At 41.5% G+C, this 21554-nt stretch overlaps 1 protein-coding gene across 3 annotated transcripts in view; it reads right to left on the bottom strand.

Annotated features, from left to right (window-relative positions):
- The window catches only part of CEP89 (centrosomal protein 89), a 62754-nt gene that overhangs the window by 9272 nt on the left and 31928 nt on the right, over window positions 1-21554 (bottom strand). For all 3 annotated transcript variants that reach the window (XM_045582578.1, XM_045582579.1, XM_036440975.2), the window contains exons 10-17: window positions 21028-21078; window positions 20778-20861; window positions 18622-18725; window positions 17671-17786; window positions 14038-14218; window positions 12755-12922; window positions 12083-12224; window positions 9094-9183 (exon numbers count right to left, since the gene is read on the bottom strand). In XM_045582578.1, coding sequence (XP_045438534.1) covers window positions 9094-9183; window positions 12083-12224; window positions 12755-12922; window positions 14038-14218; window positions 17671-17786; window positions 18622-18725; window positions 20778-20861; window positions 21028-21078 — 936 coding nt within the window. The remainder of the gene's footprint in view (window positions 1-9093; window positions 9184-12082; window positions 12225-12754; window positions 12923-14037; window positions 14219-17670; window positions 17787-18621; window positions 18726-20777; window positions 20862-21027; window positions 21079-21554) is intronic.

The raw sequence follows: 21554 nt of genomic DNA, 5'->3' as shown, positions 1-21554 counted from the left end.
AAACAAAATGGGGAGAGGAAGAATATGTCCCAAATGAAGAAACAATTAAAAAATCCAGAGAAAAACTCTGATAAAATGGAGATAACTCATTTGTCTGAAAAGAATTCTAAGAAATGGTTGTAGGGATGCTCAATAAGCTTGAAAGTAGAATAGAGAAACTCAGAGAACATTTCTTTTCTTTTTTTTTTTTTAATATATTTTATTGATTTTGTAAGAGAGGAAGGGAGAGAGATAGTTAGAAACATCGATGAGAGAGAGTCATCGATCAGCTGCCTCTTGCACACCCCCTACTGGGGATATGCCCACAACCAAGGTACATGCCCTTGACCGGAATCTAACCCGGGACCTTTCAGTCCCCAAGCCGACGCTCTATCCATTGAGCCAAACCGGTTTTTAACCTTTCAGTCCCCAAACATTTCTAACAAAGGGTTAGAAAATATAATAAAGAACCAATAATAAATAAAAATAACTGAAATGAAGAATACGTTAGAAGGAACAGAAATCAGATTAGTTAATACAGAAGAATGGATTAGCAACCCAGAAGACAGAATAGCAGAAATCACTCAATTAGAACAGCAAAATGAAAAAAATAATTTTATTAGAGAGAGAGAGAGAGAGAGAGAGAGAGAGAGAGAGAGAGAGAGAAAAACATCAATGATGAGAGAGAATCATCAATTGGTTGTCTCCTGCAGGCCCTACACTGGGGATCAAGCCCAAAACCCAGGCATATGTCCTGAATAGGGATTGAACCATGACCTCCTGGTTCACAGGTTGATGCTCAATCACTGAACCATGCCAGCCGGGCCGAAAAAAAGAAAAGAAAAAAAAATAAATAAATAAAAAGGGGGAGAGAGAGAGAGAGAGAGCGAGAGAGCGAGAGAGAGAGAGAGAGAGAGAGAGAGAGAGAGAGAGAGAATAAGAGATTTCTGGGACATTAAATGCCCTAACATCCACATTCAGTGATTCCAGTGGGAGAAGAGTGAAAGAAAGGGGCAGAAAGTATATTTGAATAAGTAATGTCTGAGAACGTCCCTAATCTGGGAAAGGAAACACGTTCAGGTCCAGGAAGCACAGAGTTCCAAACAAGATGAACCCACAGAGACACACTGTAATCAAACCAAGACACACTAATTAAAATGGCAAAGGTTACGCGAATAAAGAGACAAGAGACAGGCAAGAAGGAAACAAGGGAAATCCCATGAAGTTATTAGCTGATTTCTCAGAAGCAAGTTTACAGGCGAGGGAGTGGCAGAAAATATTTATAGTGCTAAAAGAACAGAACCAATGACCTAGAATCTGGCCAGGTTATCATTTCGAATTGAAGGAGAGATAAAGAGTTTCCCAACTCCCAGAAAACTAAAGGAGTTCACCACCACTAAACCAGCTTTACAAGAAATGTCAAAGGTCTTCATTTGCAGGAAAGAAACGGTACAACCAGAAATAAGGAAATACAGGAAAGAAAAATTCTCACTGGCAAAAGCAAATATACAATAAACACAGTGAATCAATCACTTAAAATGCTAATATGAAGGTTAAAAGACAATGTAGCAAAATTAATTATAACCACAATAGTCAAGGGATACAAAAGACAAGAAAAACATGATGTCCAAAACAGAGTGGAGGGGGGAGTAAAACTGTAGTGCATTTTGGATGCATATGAATTTAAACACCTATCAGCTTAAAATACTGTCATATATATACTAGAGGCCCGGTGCATTCATACACTAGGGGGAGGGGGGTATCCCTCAGCCCAGTCTAGGACCCTTTGCTCCTTACCTCCCACCTGCAGTGGAGGTAGAAGAGGCTCCAGCCACCACTGTGGGCTTGCCAGTTGTGAGCCTGGCCTCTGGCTAAGGGCTGTTCTCCCTGTGGGAGTGCACTGACAACCAGGAACCAGCCTGTGGGTTGAGCGTCTGCCCCCTGGTGGTAAACGCATATCATGACCAGTTCCACTGTTCAGTCGCTTTGCATATTAGGGTTTTATTATATAGGACTATTGGCCCGGTATATGAAATTCATGCACAGGGGAGGGGGTGTCCCTCAGCCAGCCTGCACACTCTCCAATCTGGGACCCCTTGAAGAATGTCCTACTGCTGGTTTACAGGGATTGGGCCTAAACCAGCAGCCAGACATCCCTCTTGCTAGCTCCTAATTGCTCACCCGCTGCCTGCCTGCCTGATTGCCCCTAACCACTCTGCCTTGCTGGCCTGCTCACCCCCAACTGACTGCTGTGCTCAAGTGCTCACCCTCAACTGCCCCCCCTGCTGGCCTGGTAGCTCCCACCTTCCCTCCCCACTGGCCTGCTCGCCCCCAACTGCCCCCCTGCTGGCCTGCTCACTCCAAACTGTACCACCCCCATCCCTCCCCCATCCTGATCACCTCCAACTGACCACCACTGATGGCCTGCTTGTCCCAACTGGCCTCCCTGCTGGTCTGCTTACCCCCAACGGCCCTGCCTGATCACCCACAACTGCCGTCCTATCCTGGCCTGATCACCCAAACTGCCCTCCCCTCTTGGCCTCTAACGGTCTCTACCTTGGCCCCACCGCCATGGCTTTGTCTAGAAGAACATCCGTAAGGTCTCCTAGAAGATCTCCCAGTTTAATTAGCATATAGATAGAGGCCTGGTGCACAGGCGGGGGCCGGATGGTTTGCGCTGAAGGGTGTCCTGGATCAGGGTGGAGGTCCCCATTGGGATGCCTGGCCAGCCCAGGCAAGGGACTGAGAGCTGTTTTCAGGCTGGCCATGCCCACGTCCCCCCTTCTGTCTCCCCCCACCCCCTGCAACCCAAGCTCCCAGCCCCTCTTTTCTTTTTTTTTCTTTTTTAGCACCTCCTTGAGCAGAGGCTAGAGCTGGCTGAAGCAGGTATCTGGGATTTATTTATCTTCTATAATTGAAACTTCGTAGCCTTGAGTGGAGGCTAGGCCTGGCCAGGGAAGGCAGGAAGCTTGGCTTCCTCCATTGTGGGGGGTAAACCCAAGCTTCCTGCTTGCTCCAGCTCCATGGCAGCTGCCATCTTAGTTGGGTTAATATGCATACTCGCTTCTGATTGGCTGGTGAGTGTAGTGGAGTGATGGTCAATTTGCATGTTCTTCTTTTATTAGTGTAGATATATATATATATATATATATATATATATATATATATATATATATATATGTATTTCATACACACACACACATATATATACATACACACACACACACATACCTCATGGTAACCACAAACCAAAAAACTACAAAAAAAATGCATAAAAAACAAAGAGAAAGCTATTCAATCAAAACGCAAAAGAAAATCAAATCAACAGAAAAGAGATCAAGAAGAAACAGAGAATAAAAAAAAACAACCCCAAAACCAAAACAATGAACAAAATGGCAATAAGCACATACCTATCGATAATGATTTGAAATGTAAATGGACTAAAGTGTTCCTATCAAAAGATATAGGGTGGCAGAATGGATAAAAAAGCAAGACCCACCTTTATGCTGCCTACAGGAGACTCACTTTAGTTTGGTCCTGGGATTTTGTTTGTTGGGAGTTTTTATTACTGCTTAAATTTCATTGCTAATAATTGGTCCTTTTAATTTAGTCTTAGAAGGTTGTTTATTTCTTGGAATTTATCTGTTTCTTCTAGATTATCCAGTTTATTGGCATATAATTATACATAGTATTGTTTAATTATCCTTTGTATTTCTATGGTGTCGATTATAATCTGTCCTCTTTCATTTCTGATTTTACTTACTTGGTTTTGCTCTCTTTTTAAAAAATATATTTTTTATTGATTTCAGAGAGGAAGGGAAAGGGGGAGAGAGACAGAAACATCAATAATGAGAATCATTGATTGGCTGCCTCCTGCATGCCCCATGTTGGGGATCAAGCCTGCAACCCAGGCATGTGCCCTGACCAGGAATTGAGTCATGACCTCCTGGTTCATAGGTCGACGCTCAACCATTGAGCCACCCTGGCCAGGCTGTCTTTTTCTCGATGCTATATGTTTGCCAATCTTGTTCATCCTTTCAAAGAACCAACTCTTCGTTTCATTGATCTTTTTATTGTTTTTAAAGTCTCTATTTTGTTTATTCTACTTGGATCTTTATTTCCTTCTACTTACTTTGTGTTGTTGTTTTTTTTTTTGTTTGTCTGTTTGTTTTTTGTTCTTTTTCTAGTTCCTTTAGGTGTAAAGTTAGATTATTTTTTTTGGAATTTTTCCTGCTTCCTGTGGTAGGCCTGTTTAGTTATGAACTTTCCCTTTAGAATTGCTTTTGCCAAATCCCATAATTTTTTTTTAATCCTCATCCGAGGAGATTATTTTCCATTGGTTTTTAGGGAAAGTGAAAGAGAGAGGGAAAGACAGAGAGAAACATCAATGTGAGAGACACACATCGATTGGTTGCCTCCTGTACGAGATCGACCAGGTCCTGGGCCCAGGGAAGAGCCTACAACCAAGGTACGTGTCCTTTGCTGTAATCAAACCCGGGACTCTGGTCCACAGGCCAATGCTCTATCCACTGAGCCAGACAAGCTAGGGCTGAGCATATTTTTATCCACTGATTTTTTTAGATCGTGGAAGTGAGAGAGGGATGGGGCAAGATGAGGGAAAGAAACTTTGATGTGAGAGAGACATCAATTGGTTGCTTTCCTCACTTGCCCCGATTTTGGCCAGAGATCAAACCTGATAACCAGGTACATGCCCTTGACCTGGAATCAAACCTGCAACCCTTCGATGCACAGGCTGACACTTTACCCACTGACTTATACCAGCCAGGGCTTGTAAGTACATGTTAGCTCATAGCCTTTTCTTCACTCTTCTCCTACTTCAATATGCTTAAGTGCCTCCTACTTGATTTTTCAGCTTTAAATGATAGCCTTTGACTCAAGTTATTACATATGAAGCAGCCAGCTAGTTTATTCTGCTTTCTACCTTCCTTCCCCCTTCACTTACCAGTTTTTCTTTGGCTGTATTGTTTTCACATTGGCAGAGAATATTTACATTCTACTCTATCAAACTTATCCCTGCTTTTTTTTTTTTATATATATATATATCTTTACTAGAGGCCCATTGCACGAAATTCATGCAAGAGTGGGGCTTCCTTCCTGGCTGCCAGCACTGGCTTCCCTCTAGCACCCGGGACCCGGGTTTCCCTCGCAGCCCCAGCTTCGTCCGGAAGGTCATCCGGTCTAATTAGCATATATCACTTTTATTATTATAGATTGATTTCAGAGAGCAAGGGAGAGGGAAAGAGAGGTAAGAGACAATGATGAGAGTCATTGATTGGCTGCCTCCTGCACACTCCCTACTGGGGATTAACCCCGCAACCTGGGCTCGTGTTCGTTACCAGATTCGAACCTGGGATCCTTAGTCCACAGGCCAATGCTCTAGCCACTGAGCCAAAGCAGCTCATGCCTTGTTTTAATGCTTAGTTCACAGTTTAGTATATTCTTACTATTAATACTTTTTCAAAGTCTGCCCAATTATTTCTTGGTAGGCTAAACTCTGTTTGATTGATCCTTAGGACAAAGTTTTTACATGGTCAAAATGTCTTAAGAGCAGCTTAGTTGGATGGAAATATCCTTGACTCATATTCTCTTTCCTTGACTATTTATGGATGGTAGCCCACAATTCTCTGGCATTCAGTGTTGTAAATGAAAAGTGTGATGCCAACATGGCTTTTTTCTTTGTTATACCTTGGTCTTTTGAATGAGTGTTCAAGATATTCTTTGTTTATCTTACAGTTATAGGTGTTGATGTCAATTTTCTGGATCCATGTGTTTGTTTTAGGCATATATTGTGTCCTTTCAATATGTAGATTCAAGTCTTCTTTTATCTCAGAAAGTTTTTATGAATTATGGTTAGACCCTAATAAGTTCCGTTGTTTAGTTTCTTCTTTGGAGACTGTACCAATAGGATATTGGATCTGTATCACTTTCTACTGAATTCTTTTGACATTCATATTTCTGCTTTCTTGTCTTTGCCTTTTTCATCTCTATCCTTTATGCTCCTTATTGTGCTTTTATGAATACACTAGAGGCCCCGTGCATGAAATTCATGCATGAGGCAGGGAGGGGGGTGGTCCCTCAGCCCAACCTGCACCCTTTCCAATCTGGGAGCCCTTGGGGGATGTCCAACTGCCAGTTTACATCTCTCTCGCAATCTGGGACCTCTGGCTCCTCACTGCTCACCTGCCTGCCTGATCCATCTAACTACCCTCCCCTGCCGGCCTGGTCACCCCTGTTAACTTTTTTGTTTTTTTAATCTTATCCACTTCACACACAATTGTATTTGACTTCCTTATTGGCTTCTCCCTTTCACACAATTTTTCTCTTTCCTTTTGTAACAGTTTTTCCTACTGACTCATCATTTATAAACTTTTATTTCCTCCTTCCCATTTTTCTCCTACCCTCCTTCTCTCCCCACATTCCTTCCTTCCTTTATCTTTACCCCTGCCCACCATCCCCACCTTAATTTTTTTTTCACTTCCTCTCTCGGACTTGCTTTGCTCTCTCCCCCAGCTCTGTAGCCTTTAAAAAAACAAAGAGAGGATCCAAGATGGTGGCTTAGGTAAACATCTAAACTGCTGCCTTGCACAACAATTTCAAAACTACAACTAAAAGACAAAACGTCTATCACCCAGAACCATGGGAAAGCTGGTTGAATGGAAGTCCTACAACTAGAAGGAAAGAGAAAAGAGCATTCAGTGCACAAGCACTGAAAAGCTGAGGCACGGAGCCATGTGCAAACTGGGCTGGCAGCGGGCGTTGTTTTTTTCAACCCAAAGGGAGACAAACTCCCGATTACTCTGAAATCCAGTTTATGGGGAGATGCGGGAGACCCAAACTCATATGGGGAGAAGCTGGACTGTCTGCCACTGGGTCGGAAAGTGAGGGTGGCTTGCTTGCAGAACTGCACGCAGGAATAATTGTTTACTGCGCTGGGGCGTGGGACATGGGGATGTAGTCGGAGATGCAGAGACAGCTGACTGGCAGCCATCGCTGTTTGCCACACCCTAGCCTAGTGACACCCTGAGACCCCACCCTGAACAACCTACAAACACACCCAAGCTCCAAGCAGTGGCTTTTGCAATATGAATGGCCTGTCCTATCACAGCTTACCCTAGCAAACGTGCAATCTGGGTCTGCTCCAAAACCTTCAAACCCCAAGCAAAAGGAGAAAACTGTAGTTCTCGTAGTTCCTGCAGGGTGGCCTCAGACAGTAGCTGACCTGCAGTCCATTGGAGATCCAGAAGCCAATGTACCTAGCAGTCAGTGTGAGACACCAGATTTCAACTCCTCACATCTATAAGTGACACATTTAAGAGGCAGACTCAGTGAGCACCAAAGTCCCACTGAAACAAATCCTGCACCATAAGCGTATCTCCAGCACAGCAGTTCTTCCATTATAGATACAGCAGGTCTTCACAGATAATTGGCCTGGAGGTCAATTCCTCCCAGTGTACCAACAGCAATTAAGGCAACACCAAGATTTGCACTCAGCCCACAAAGGGGTATACCAAGAGCATACACCTCAGGTGATTGGGGAGGCTAAGCTACTGGCCCCTACAGGTCACCTACCACACAAAGCCACTCCATCAACACAGGGAAGGAGCCAAAATGCGGAGACAAAGAATCATGTCACTAATGAAAGAAATGGAGGAAAGAAAACTACTGGATGACATAGAGTTCAAAACCACATTTATAAGGTTACTCAATAATCTTCTAAAAACCACTGAGAAACTTGATGAGACCTCTGAGGAGTTTAGTGAGACCTTCAAGGACTTTAATGAGAATGTCAAAAAAATGGAAAAGGACCAGTCAGAAATTAAGCATACACTGTCTGAAATAAAGAATATCTAGAAACTCAACTGTAGATCAACATACCCCAAGAATCAAACCAAAGATCTGGAATATGAGGAAACAAAAAACACCCAACCAGAAAAACAAAAAGAAAAAAGAATCCAAAAATATGAAGATAGTGTAAGGAGCCTCTGGGACAACTTTAAGTGTACCAATATTCAAATTTTTGGGGTGCCAGAAGAAGAGAGAGAGCAAAATACTGAAAACCTATTAGAAGAAATAATGACAGAAAACTTTTCCTACCTGGTGAAAGAAATAGACTTACAAGTACAAGAAGCGCACAGAACCCCAAACAAGAGGAATCCAAAGAGGACTACACCAAGAAACATCATAATTAAAATGCCAAGGGCAAAAGACAAAGAGAGAATCTTGAAAGCAGCAAGAGAAAAACAGCTAGTTACCTACAAGGGAGCACCCATATGACTGTCAGCTGATTTCTCAACAGAAACTATGCAGGCCAGAGGGAGTGGCAAGAAATATTCAAAGTGATGAACAGCAAGAATCTACAACCAAGATTACTCTACCCAGCAAAGCTATCATTCAGATTTGAAGGTCAGATAAAAAGCTTCACAGATAAGAAAAAGCTAAAGGAGTTCATCACCACCAAACCAGGATTACATGAAATGCTGAAGGGTATTCTTTAAGAAGGGGAAAAAAGAAGAAAAGGGTAAAGGTAAAAATTATGAACAACAAAATGACATCAAATACATTCCTACCAACAAGTAAATCTAAAAATCAAGTGAATAAAAAAATCTAAAAAAAGAATGGACTGGTGAATATAATAGAATCAAGGAAGGAAGTGGACTGACAATTCTCAGGGGGAAAGGGGTTTGAGGGGTGCAGGAAGAGACTGGATAAAAATCTTACACCTATGGATGAAGACAGTGGTGGAGGGTAAGGGCATGGGGTGGGGTGGGGAATCAGGTGGAGGGGAGCTATGGGAGCTAAAAAAGAGGAACACCTATAATAATCTGAACAATAAAGATTTATTTACAACAAACAAACAAATAAACCACATCTGCATTGTATCTTATTGTGCAGATGAGCTTCGGTTTATTCAATGAGTAGAGAGATGCTACCCCTGGAGAGGTGCCATTTCAGCCAGCAAAACCATGTGCTGCTTTAATCTCTGGGTGAGCAGCGTTATACACACGCGAGATGTATCTTCCTGTGGAAACCTGTACCCAGTCAGCCTCTGTTCCCATTTGAAAAAGTAATCTTTAAGGCTAAATGATCACTTACCTTGACTTTTTCCTCTAACCTTCCCATGCGAATATTGCCTTTCATAATTTTGTCGAGAACTCCATGTTTCTCATTTTCTAAACATTTGGCCTAAGGATAAAGGTGAAAAGAAAAATAATGGGCTCTCAGTTTTATAGAAAAATTAAAAGAACAAAAAATTATTCTGCAAAGAATATTATTACTCTCAACTGATCTCCATTCTGCCACTTGTTTTGGCCCAAACTCTCCCGGCCCCACCTGGATTCCCACTCCCTGTGTGAGGGGCTGTGGGCAAAGCTTGGCCAACAGCTGAGGAGGGGCAAGAGCTGGACAGCGTGCTGGTGTCCCTCCTGGGCACAGACAGCAGATCTGTGCCCAGGACCAGGGGATGGGAGAGGCTGCCAGGGTTCTAACACATTCTCCGTCCTTCAATCATATCCAGGGAGTAAGTGCCAACATGCAAATAAACTTTAACTTGAATTATTTGAGTAATTACAAAATTAAGGAGAACTTAATATGGATGCACAATGCTTTTCTCTAAACAAATGTCATAGGCAGTATTTCCAAGGAGGGATATACTTTGAAGCTGAATGATTCATATTAATATCTACATGGACATGAACAACTATGCACTATAAATTATTTCAAATCACTTAAAAATTATAAAACTGAGCATTTCTGCTAGAGTAGGCTAGTAGCGGCAATTCGATTATGAAAAAGGAAAAATAAAACAAAGACAGTTATTTAACTTGTCATAAGTCACACAGAAAACCCATCCCAAAGGCAGGATTAGAAATTAAGATGCCAATATCAATACAAAGGGCTTTCACAAAGCCCAAGAGACCAGAAAGGGGCAAGGTGGGAGTGTATGGCTACTAGAGGGGGCTGGTCTTGGGCTCCCCAGGGGAAGGACCTGTAGGGTCAAGGGGACAGCAGTGTCTGTACAGAGATCCCTCAGTGGGTAGGCCAGGGCATCTGAGAGCAGCTCCCTCCATGTCTGAGGGTCTTAAGACTCTAAGTCAGGCCTGGATTTCAGGCCATGATAACCAAGGTCAAGGCAGGAGGAGAAAACACATTTCTTTATGTCATGATTTGTAACTAAGTATTATATTTGAACACAGAGTATGTGGCGTCCATTTGTATTTCTATCCTAAGCTCATAAATATGAGGTGTGGACCTAAGGGTCAGGAAGATCTTGACTTCATCATGGAAGCCTGGAATGCTCTCTGGCCCATATGGGCAGCAGGAACGTGGTGTCCTACCCGTGCCTCCTGCATGCCCCCTAGGAGGGATCGAGCCCACACCAGGGCACATGCCCTAATCAGGAAACGATGCTTAACCACTGAGCAATACTGGCCGGGCTGGCTTTGTCTTTTCAGTGGCAATGACACAAGACAGCCAGGTCCCCAGGAATGCCTGCTAGATAAATGGGTTTGCTTGGCAGTGTATGTTTTTCAATAAGCCTCTGTTTGCCTCTTGATATAACAATGGGTAAGCCCAGGAGGCAGAGCAGAAGGGGAAACAGGGAAGCAACTGATGGATGTTTCTCTCTCTCATCAATGTTTTTCTCTCTCTCCTTTCCCCTTTATCTCTCTAAAATAAAATTTAAAAAATTTTTTTAAAAGATCAACATTTTCGCTGAAACCGGTTTGGCTCAGTGGATAGAGCGTCGGCCTGCGGACTGAAAGGTCCCGGGTTCAATTCCGGTCGGGGGCATGTACCTTGGTTGCGGGCACATCCCCAGTGGAGATTGTGCAGGAGGCAGCTGATCGATGATTCTCTCTCATCAATGTTTCTAACTCTCTATCCCTCTCCCTTCCACTCTGTAAAAAATCAATAAAATGTATTTTTTTTTTAAATCAACATTTTCAACATTTTCCCCCAAGATTTGGATACTATTTCTATTTCTTCTTATATAAACATAGATAAAACCTCTGTGCATTTTCCTATGGAGGAACTCAATATCTTTCTAGCAAACTGGAGTAAGCCTGTGACAGACTCTCCACACTTCAATCACCTGGGGAAGGGCCAAGTTACTTCCAACTTTGCCAATTTCTGACTCTCTCAGAAAGTCCTCAAGTCTCTTTTGTAATGACATCCATTAAACTGTTTATAAAGTTTATAAAGAATATAAAGTTTCAGGTTGTGTGTGTAATACACCTGATAAACTCCATTAGTTTACCTTTTAAAATATAATCCATCTGATCCTACACTACCAACATTGCTAAAATAAGCAATGAATTCAATGTAGAAAAATCATAAAATGCAGATAAATAAAATGATTTTAAAATTTTTCTTATAATTTTACCACGATTTAAAAACATCTCTTGTAATTCCACCACTTGAATATCTAATTCACTATAACATTTGGCAGTAATTCCTATCAGAGTTTTCTCAATGCATATAGCTTGGCAGAGCATCTATTTTATTTCACTGTACAATCTATTGTAGACATCTTTTAAAATAACTGCGGAGATACCAAGGATCATGTCCATGGCATCACTCTTGCGGCTGCACAGAGCTTCACCACCAATAATTTATACTCCCTCCCTGAGGACCGGTGCGTTAGGAACAATGGGGATAAATGTCACTGCCCTTTAAACTGTGTCCTTAGGATGAACTCTATTTAACCTTTCTATGAGTCTTATGTTTCTTTAAACTGGAAATATACTGTCAGTTTTACAGAGAGAATCTAAAGTTTCAGGTGTGTGTGTGTGTGTAATACACCTGATAATTACTATTCCTATTTAGTTGAATGGACTAATTCCATTAGTTTACCTTTAAAATATAATTTGCCATTATTTAAAAAGTTTGAGTTATTTGACTTTTAAAAATGTTTTTTCCCCATATGATTGAAAGATAAAATTTTAGAGAATTTGAAATTTTGCTGTTGAAATTTTTAAAAATGAAGCTGTTTATGGATAATTTTGTAAAACAAACAAAAAAATACTCCTGAAATTATGTTTGCATATAAACTTACAGTGCCCTGGAAGCAACTGAGGAGACTTACCAAATACATAAGATTGTCACGTTCCTGAGTTATATTCTCCGCCAGGCCAACAAGATTTGCTAGGTACTTATGAGCAGACATTTCATTCTCCATGGCTTTTTCAACCTGCTTTTTGAGGACATCAACTTTTTTTTGAGATCTCCTAAAGAGTTCCCCCAAATGATGGAATAAAAAAACTCATTAACCTGGATGGTTATAGCATAATGAATATCTGTATTATAAAAACATCAAGTTATTCTTCAGCAATCTAAATCTGTAAGTTTCAAGGTGAGAAATGGTAACTGAATTTAATTTTAAACTCAACATAACTATTGACTCAGAGTCAAGCCAATAGAAATCAGAAAATGCTTTGACACAATAAGCTAATAATATTTTATTCTATTCATTTTTAGATTCATGTTCTAAAAGTTACTTTTGAAAAGGAGTTCAGTATCCCAAAGTAGACTTTTAGGAAAAGGTTAGGAAAGAACTTCTACAAGTTTCATAGTCTTAGAATCATAACGCTCAATAATATGTGAACTATAGGCTAGAAAAATGCTGGTCAATAAAAAAGCTCTTACTATACTTATATTCCTTTCTATTGTATAGCCAATATTAGAAAAAGAAAAAGAAAGAATATTTTTCAACATCTTTTTTTAACTAAAAAAGCTGAAGGAAAATACACATAAAGACCTATTTGTTTTCTTCGCCCTTTCGAGCTCAGCTTCCAGCGCTTTGTTTTTAGCTGTCAAGTTGTTCTTCTCTAACAGCAAACTCTTCTTCTGCATTTGCAGGACCGCCAGCTTTTCCATCAGCTCTTCCATTTCAGCACTTTCTTTCTCTTCTTCCTTCTGCAACCGGCTAATGGACAAAAACAGCACAGGCTTGTATCCAGTGCACAGAGGCTACAATGAAGCAGCCATTTGGTAATCAACCCAGCACTCCAGCCCCTGGTGGGTCATGTGGAAGGCCTCTGCACAGCATCTCCCCACCCGGCCTTGGAGGACCTGGGATGGAGCGCCTGGAGGACAGGAGAGAGTGTGGCTGGGCACATAATTCTTTTTTTAAAACCAATTTTTTAAAAGTATATTTTTATTGATTTTGGAGAGGAGAGGAGAAGACAGAGGGGAGGAGAGGAGAGGGAGATGGAAACATCAATGATGAGAGCACATCATTGATCAGCTGCCTCTTACACACCAGGGATTGAGCCCGCAACCCAGGCATGTGCCCTGGCTGGGAACCAAGCCGTGACCTCCTGGCTCATAGGTTGACGCTCAATCACTGAGCCATGCCAGTCAGGCTGTGACATTATTATTATTATTATTAATTTTTTCCCCCTGGCTGGGTGGCTCAGTTTTTTTTGTTTGTTTGTTTATTTTTTAATATATTTGATTTTTTACAGAGAGGAAGGGAGAGAGAGAGCTAGAAACGTCGATGAGAGAGAAACATCGACCAGCTGCCTCTTGCACCCCCCCCACCGGGGATGTGCCTGCAACCAACATACATGCCCTTGACCGGAATTGAACCTGGGACCTTTCAGTCCGCAGACCGACACTCTACCACTGAGCCAAACCGGCTTCGGCTGTGACATTATTTTTAATGGCTGCGTTGTATTCCATTTTACGGTTGCATCCTTTCATTTAACCCGTTTCTTATTGCTGGATCACTAGGCTTCAGATCTAACTCTTTAAATTATCTTTGGTTCTAACATCAATAAAGGCTGGAACAGTAGAGAAAATATCATACACCCAAAGTGAAGAGGGTAGCCCTCAGAGACAGCCTCTTCTACTTTAATAAAGTATTTACCATCCTCAGACTCAGACACCTCTGGTCATGCAGCTACAATGACGCAGAAAGAGACTCAGAAAAAGATGGAACAAAGATTTAAAAAGAAAGAACAGAGCAACCTCTCCCCACTCAGCCTATACCAACATGCATTGGGGTGCATTACCCCTTGAAAAGGCATTAATACGTACTTTTGTAAATCATTTACAATCGTAGTATGAATTTTCATTGCTATTTTGCTCTCCAACTGTCTTTTCAGTTCTTGGCATTCGGTACGTAAATCCTCCAGTTGCTCTTTGCTTTCAGTTAGCTCCTTTTCTTGGCTCTGTGTTTTAGTCTCCAGAAGCATTAGTTTTTTAGTCAGCTTAGAAACTGAAAAATAAAAGGGATGGACAAAGACTTGGTACAAGAAATTTAATATATGATTAATAATTACTAATGAGCCAGCTTATAAAAAATAATATTTAAAAAATATTTTGAAGATTTATAAATTAATACCAAACACCTTGTACTTAGAAATTACCGTCTCTATATTGAGCATTCACTAAATATAAACTCTCTTAATGATGTTCAATATCTTGATATAATTGTTAAATATGAAATATTTAACAAAATATGGTTTTAGTCTTCAAGGAACTTTCTAAAAACTGAATGCTTGAGTCACATGTACATATGTGAGCACACCTCAGGATGTCGGCCCTAAAACTCCAAGGTTTTCAGGGACATTCAATTTGGTCAAATGAAACCAAGGATCCTGATTTAATGTATGATTTTGATTTAATATGGAACCCCAGCACTATTCCGTTTCATCACAGCATGCCCACTTAATAATCCTTAGCCCCTTCCTTTAATGGTTATTAATCCCCTAAAGCAGCCAGAAACAATGGCCATGCGTGGACTAAGGGTCACAAGGTATGGGTTTCCATTAAGCTACAGATAGTATCACAGCCTGTGTTATGTTTCAGCTCGAGTTCTAAAGCACAATGATCTCTGGCCATGTCCCCATGAAACCATATGAGAGACTCAAAGCTGGCCTCAAGACTTAAAATTAGTATTTACCTCACTCTTTTTAAAAATGTATTTATTGATTTGAGAGAGACAGAAAGATCGATTTGATGTTCCACTTATTTATGCATTCATTGGTTGCTTCTTGTATGTGCCCTGACCGGAGATCAAACACACCACTTTGGCATATTGGGAGGACATTCTAACCAACTGAGCTACCCAAACAGGGCCCCTTACCTCATGATAACTTGTGATTTTGCTCTATACAACACCTTGTCCATAAACCTTCAAGTTCGGGCTTTTGAGCATTAGCTTTCCCTTCTCTTGGGTGGGTGGCACCAATTATAATAAAACTAGAGGCCCAGTGCACAAAATTTGTGCATGGAGGTAGGAATGGGTCCCTCAATCCAGCCTGTACCCTCTCACAATTTGGAACCCCCTGGGGGATGTCAGATTGCCTGTTTAGGCCAGATTGGGCCTAAACTGGAAATTGGACATTCCTCTCACAATCCAGGATTGCTGGCTCCCAGTTGCTTGCCTGCCTCTGCCTGATTGCCCCTAACTGCTCCTGCCTGCCAGCCTGATCACCCCTAACCACTCCACTGTCAGCCTGATCGATGCCTAACTGCTCCCCAGCTGGCCTGATTGTCCCCAACTGCCCTCCCCTGCAGGCTTGGTCCCCCCCAACTGCTCTCCTCTGCTGGCCTGATCCCCCCTAACTGCCCTCCCTGCTGGCCTGATTGCCTACAATCTCCCTCCCCTGTAGTTCTGGTCCCCCCAACTGCCCTCCCCTACAAACCTGGTCTCTCCCAACTGCTCTCCCTGCTTGCCTGATCACCCACAACTGCCCTCACCTGCAGATCTGATATCCCCCAGCTGCCCTCACCTGCAGGCCTGTTCTTCCCCAACTGTTCTCCCCTGAAGGCCTGGTTCTCCCAACTGCCCTCCCTTGCTGGCCTGGTCTCTCCCAACTACCCACAACTTCCCTCCCCTGCCAGCCATCTTGTGGCGGCCATCTGGGTCCACCTAGGGGTGGCCATCTTGTGTCTTGAAGTGATGGTCAATTTACATATTAATCTTTTATTAGATAGGATAGCCAATTTTTCTCAACTGTAATTCTCAGTGGACAAACTCTTTCTATTCAGTAACATAAATTAAGACCAAAATTTATTATTTTTCTTCCCTTTTCTCATTAAGTTTTTGTTTTATGTCCGGTATCTAAAGTAAATAATAAATACTTCATCCTATTTGACATCATAGTATGTAATAATAAGATACTTCCTGGGCATCTGTTGAAACTAGTACATAGAAGTATTATAGTATAAAACTTTAAATCCTTCCACTCCATAAAACCATTTAGTTGGTAACAATAAATAGCTATTTCTGGGAAATTGAAAAATAACATAGGCAGCTGACTGAATCAGATAGGCCAAAAGATTAGCCTGGCCCCACATGACCAGAAGAATGATACCTATTCAGATCTGTTCTGTTAGTCAATAAGAAATTAATTTTCCCTGTCATCTCTAATCTTGAAAGCAAAGATAGGAGGCTCAACATCATTCACTCTCTCCCCTTTCAGACAAATAACGCCAGAGCAGGCGCACATACTTCTGTGCTGCACACAGACCAGGCTGTGGGATGTTCCATGGAGGAAACTCGGCTGGATGCTGAGAGATGCTCTCTCTTTCCAACATGTCCTGGCTACCAGGAACAAGTGAAGTGCTAGCCTCCAGCTCAGCAGCAGCAGAGGCTGTTGGCTTAACTCTTCCATGTGTGGAAAGGGGAGGGTTCAATATTGGGGCACAGGAAGGGAAAAAAAGGAAGGGTTACTTGGGCTCATGCTTGTGTTTTGGCCTCTTGTTCTATATTGATCTTCACTGGAAAAGAAAAATCAGTAAAACAAAAGGAAAAATGCCACTATCTTTTTGTTTATGAATTTTGGTTTTAATGAAAGTGGAAGAAATTACTCTTAAACCGGCCCACTTCGAAGTCCAGCTGTATATACTGAGGCTCCGAGGGGCGGGGAAGGACACCTGTGACAGTCTCTGATAGATTTAACCTCTGACAGCACTTCTGAAGGAAGGGCAAAGACAGAGAAACTGTTTAGAGACCAACTAGCACCACTTCTTTACTCATTCCACAAACAGATACAAATCCTTGTGCTGTCACCTACAATTGATTTATAAAATATACAGAATAATTAAAGCAATACTGGAGCCTAAGAAAAAGCAATTGATGCATTATGGGTAAAGGCTAGATATGTTATAACATAAACAACTGCATTTTGTGTGTCCGGCTCTGTGGAGGCTCCTCCGGTTTGTCCTCAGGTGGTCTGTGGGTGTCTTTTCTTTTTCTTTTTTTCTTTCTTTTTTTAAAAATTATATTTTATTGATTTTTTTACAGAGAGGAAGAGAGAGGAATAGAGAGTTAGAAACATCGATGAGAGAGAATCATCGATCAGCTGCCTCTTGCACACCCCCTACTGGGGATGTGCCCGCAACTCGGGTACATGCCCTTGACCGGAATCGAACCCGGGACCCTTCAGTCCGCAGACCCACGCTCTACCACTGAGCCAAACCGGTTTCGGCTGTGGGTGTCTTTTAGAAAATGGTTATTTTATATGATTTGTCATGGAATTTGTTCTAATAAATCATTCTATCACGTGGCAAAAAAAAACACACAAAAAAACAACAACTGCATTTCAGTAAGGAAACTGTATGCTAAAAAACACGATCTTCTGTTTCCCATTTCCATTTCAGAAAGAGGGGTACCAGTGTGAAATGACAGAACAAAATCACAGCATCGCCATCACAGCTCACCTTCCTGGAGACGCTCCTGGTGGGTGTCCTTGACTTTTTTTTGCTGAATCTCCAACTGCTCTATCAACAACCTGTTTTCCTCTAAAACCAGTTCCGCCTGACTCTGAAGCTGATGCCTACAAGTGATTTATAAAATTAGATACTGCCATTCAGGTGCCCAGTGGTTAGAGACTGTCAGAGTCTAAAAGAAAGTAATGGATGTTGTAGAAACGAATATCTGGACATGTTTTTGTTTTGTTGAGGCTCACCCAAGGATATTTCTTCCATTGATTTTTAGAAAGAGTGGAAGGGAGAAAGGGAGGGAGTGGGGAGAGAAACATCAATCAATTGCCTCCTACTGCACCTGGACATGTTTTAATGCTAAACATGTTATTAACACATTAACCTCACCATATGCATTAAATGGGGAGAAAGGACAGTATGAAGTTTAAATTATAAATTTCTTAGTAAATTTTAAAATGTAAAATTTCAAGTATATACAAAAGTAGTAAGAATGGAACAATTAACTCCCACATATATGCAACACCTAGCTTGAACACTCAGCTGCCAGGTGCGGGGCCTGCACAGACACACAGGGCAGGGCAGGGCAGGGCAGGGCAGGGCTGTGTCAAGTGTTCACTGTGCTAAAGCCCGTGAGCGGAGGAGACAGAGAAAAAGTGGGACCCAACAGGTTTGGGGTGGGAAAAGCATGTAGAAAAATACAACATCAGGAAATAAAAAGGACAGTAAATATAGTTCAAGTTTGAAAACCTATTTAGAACTTTTAAAGTAATCTTTAAAATACAAGTTTAGAATAAACTACTAGGGTTTCATTATACCTCATTAGTTTCTTAGAAACTCTCCCTTAAAGTATTTTACTGTAAAAAAGAAAACATATTTGGTGATTTAATAAAATTTATTCACATTATCTTTTGTTTTTAACTAGTAAAATATCAAACACAGACTACTTGCCATTCCTCACTGGTAACAGGACCACTCTTGGTTAACTGTTGGTGCAATTCTTTATTTTCTTTCACCACTTCTTGGGCGCGCATCCTGAACATTCTCATTTCTTCCTGAAATAACATTGATGTAAACAAATACACACATGCACACACACCTATATTTCTTAGTTCTGCTGCTATTGCTGTGGCTGAAATCAGATGTTAACAACTTTTTAGCGAGTCTCACAGTAACAGCAGCCTGACACCAGGAGCTGCCCCGGAGCAGCTCAGCCTGAGAAAAAGGGAGATAAAAACAATGCTGAGCCGAAACCGGTTTGGCTCAGTGATAGAGCGTCGGTCTGCGGACTGAAAGGTCCCAGGTTCGATTCTGATCAAGGGCATATATGTTGGTTGCGGGCACATCCCCGGTAGGGGGTGTGCAAGAGGCAGCTGGTCAATGTTTCTCTCTCATCGACGTTTCTAGCTCTATATCTCTCTCCCTTCCTCTCTGTAAAAAATCAATAAAATATATTTTTAAAAAAATGCTGAGCACAAGGAACCTGAACCTCAGGGTATAATCATTCAAATCCTACTTTCATCACATTTTTCTATAACTGCCAAATACTTGGCAAAATAAAAAGGTCATAAGAAAAGCAGAGATGCTTGTAAACACTACACTTTTTCCTTTGTTTAAAGACTTTGAAGGATAAAATGGAGCTTTTTAGATAAAAATAAGACCTTTCCAAGAGATTAGTGTGGGGGCTGGAGTCTCTTCGTTTGGCTCCATTACAACCACAAGAAAGTAAGGGATGTTGTAGAAACGAATATCTGGACATGCTTTTGTTTTGTTAATGCTCACCCAAGGAAATTTCAAATATATACAAAAGTAGTAAGAACAGAACAGTTAATCCCCACATATATGCAACACCTAGCTTGAACACTCAGCTGCCAGGTGCGGGGCCTGCACAGCTGAAACTAATGTAAAATAAGATTGGATGTTAGCCATTGGTTGGGAGATGAAAATGGTTGGAGCATCATCCAATACAACATTCATTGTTGCTTCTTGTATAAGCCTGACCAGGAACAAACACAAAACCTTGGTGTATTGGATGATGCTCCAACCAAGTTTCCTGGCCACAGCTCCTGACCCCTTTTAGAAAGAGCACTGAATTAGTAATTTTATTAATTATTAGGGTGGATATTTCATTATTAGTATAAGTTTAATTTGTCCTCTAGAAGAAAATTTTCAAAACTGCATTACAACCCTGGCCGGTCAGCTCAGTTGTCCCACCAGGTTTGATCTCCAGTCAGAGCACATACAAGAATCAACCAACGAATGCATATATAAGTGGAACGGCAAAAATCAATGTTCTCTCTCTCTACTCCACTTTCCTCTAAAATCAATAAATATTTTTTTAAATAATTTTTAAACTACATTACATGGGCCATGGACATGGGACTCTTAAGAGACCCTTCCAGGGGGGATCCCAGGAAAACCAACACTTCTCCCCCTGGACCCTTCCGCTTCCAGAGATCTCTCTGGCCCCTTCAGTGCGGGAACAGGGGTACGCAGCCTGGAAAGGCATGGGCACAACAGCAACACCCAGAGCCTTGGTCTGCTGTGCAGTTCCAATGAGCTTCTCTTCCAGAAGCCATTCCCCAAACAACAGAGGTGACCCAGGCAGAAAAGAATGAAAACCTCACTTTCTCACTTTTCCAACCGCTCAATGATTGGAATTCCCTGAGGTCGGCTCTTCACTGAATTAAGAAGTCCCCGAAAAACACCCCTGGCCTGCTCCCTTCCCCAGTCTGCCCAAATGTCCCTTCCAACAGTGGTGTTTGCAGCTGCAGACAATCAGGAAAGAATGCCTTGCACTGCCGCCTTCTCTGCACCCAGAGAGCCCAGCCCATGTGGGGTGCCTGTCTGGGAACTTCCAGTGCGCACCACCTTGTCCCTCCAAAACTCCACCTAACCCTGCCCACCCTCCTGCTCCACCAGTCACTCCCAACCTGCCTCCCCTCTTCCTTCTTTCCCTGCCTCCCACCCTGCTTCAGTCCTTCCTTCCTTTCTCCTTTCCTTTAACAAACATTTGGGTATCTATTAGATGTTTGCATAGGTACTCAAAGTTTAAAATGGTCTTATTTTATAATAAACCTTGACTCTTCTGACATCTGCCAACCTACCTGAAGGGTGGAAATGAGCTCGTCTTTTTCCTTCATTCGGTCTTCGTAAGCCAGCAGTAAGGGCGATAGGTACTTTGTGTCCACCTGAAGATAACAGTTGGTAAAGAAGGTTAATAGATTTCTTACATTTAAACACAATCAGCAATTTTTTTTAAAGATGATAAAATGCACTTAATTTGGAATAGATTTGAATAGCTATTCAAATACAGCCCAGAAAATATGGGCCTGAAATTAAATAAATTTTACTTACCAACCAGGGTGGTATAGGGCCCTTTGATGGTAGGCCTTCAATATTTATACTCTAAGAACAAAACACATTTTGAAGACAAATTAAACTATACTTCTGAAATTTCAAGCCTCAAGATATTCTTAGTTAACTATGCATCAGCAATCTGTGCATCTATGTGTGTAGAAAATGTTCTTTTGGAATGTTTGAGAGTAATTTGAGATAAAATGCCTCCTTTCCTCTAATACTTCAGTGTGTATTTTCTAAAAAGAAAAACCTTCACTTAGTCAACCACACTGCCATCATAAAAATCAAGAACTCAACAGCAATATACTATATTGTAATCTATAGAATGTATTCAACTTGCACCTATTTTCTATGAGTTCAACTTTTTTTTTTTTTTTTAATACCATGAAGTATTTTAGGAAGTATAACTGTTTAGTTTCTTATGACCCTTAGTATGCTCTGATACTGGGTACATAAATATTTACAATGACCATATTCTCTTGATGAATTGACTCCTTTACCATTATGTAATCACCTTCTTTGTC

Source organism: Pipistrellus kuhlii, unplaced genomic scaffold (genome assembly GCF_014108245.1).
Source record: "Pipistrellus kuhlii isolate mPipKuh1 unplaced genomic scaffold, mPipKuh1.p scaffold_m20_p_17, whole genome shotgun sequence".
Lineage (NCBI taxonomy): Eukaryota > Metazoa > Chordata > Mammalia > Chiroptera > Vespertilionidae > Pipistrellus > Pipistrellus kuhlii.
This window is presented reverse-complemented; position numbering and strand designations above follow the sequence as displayed.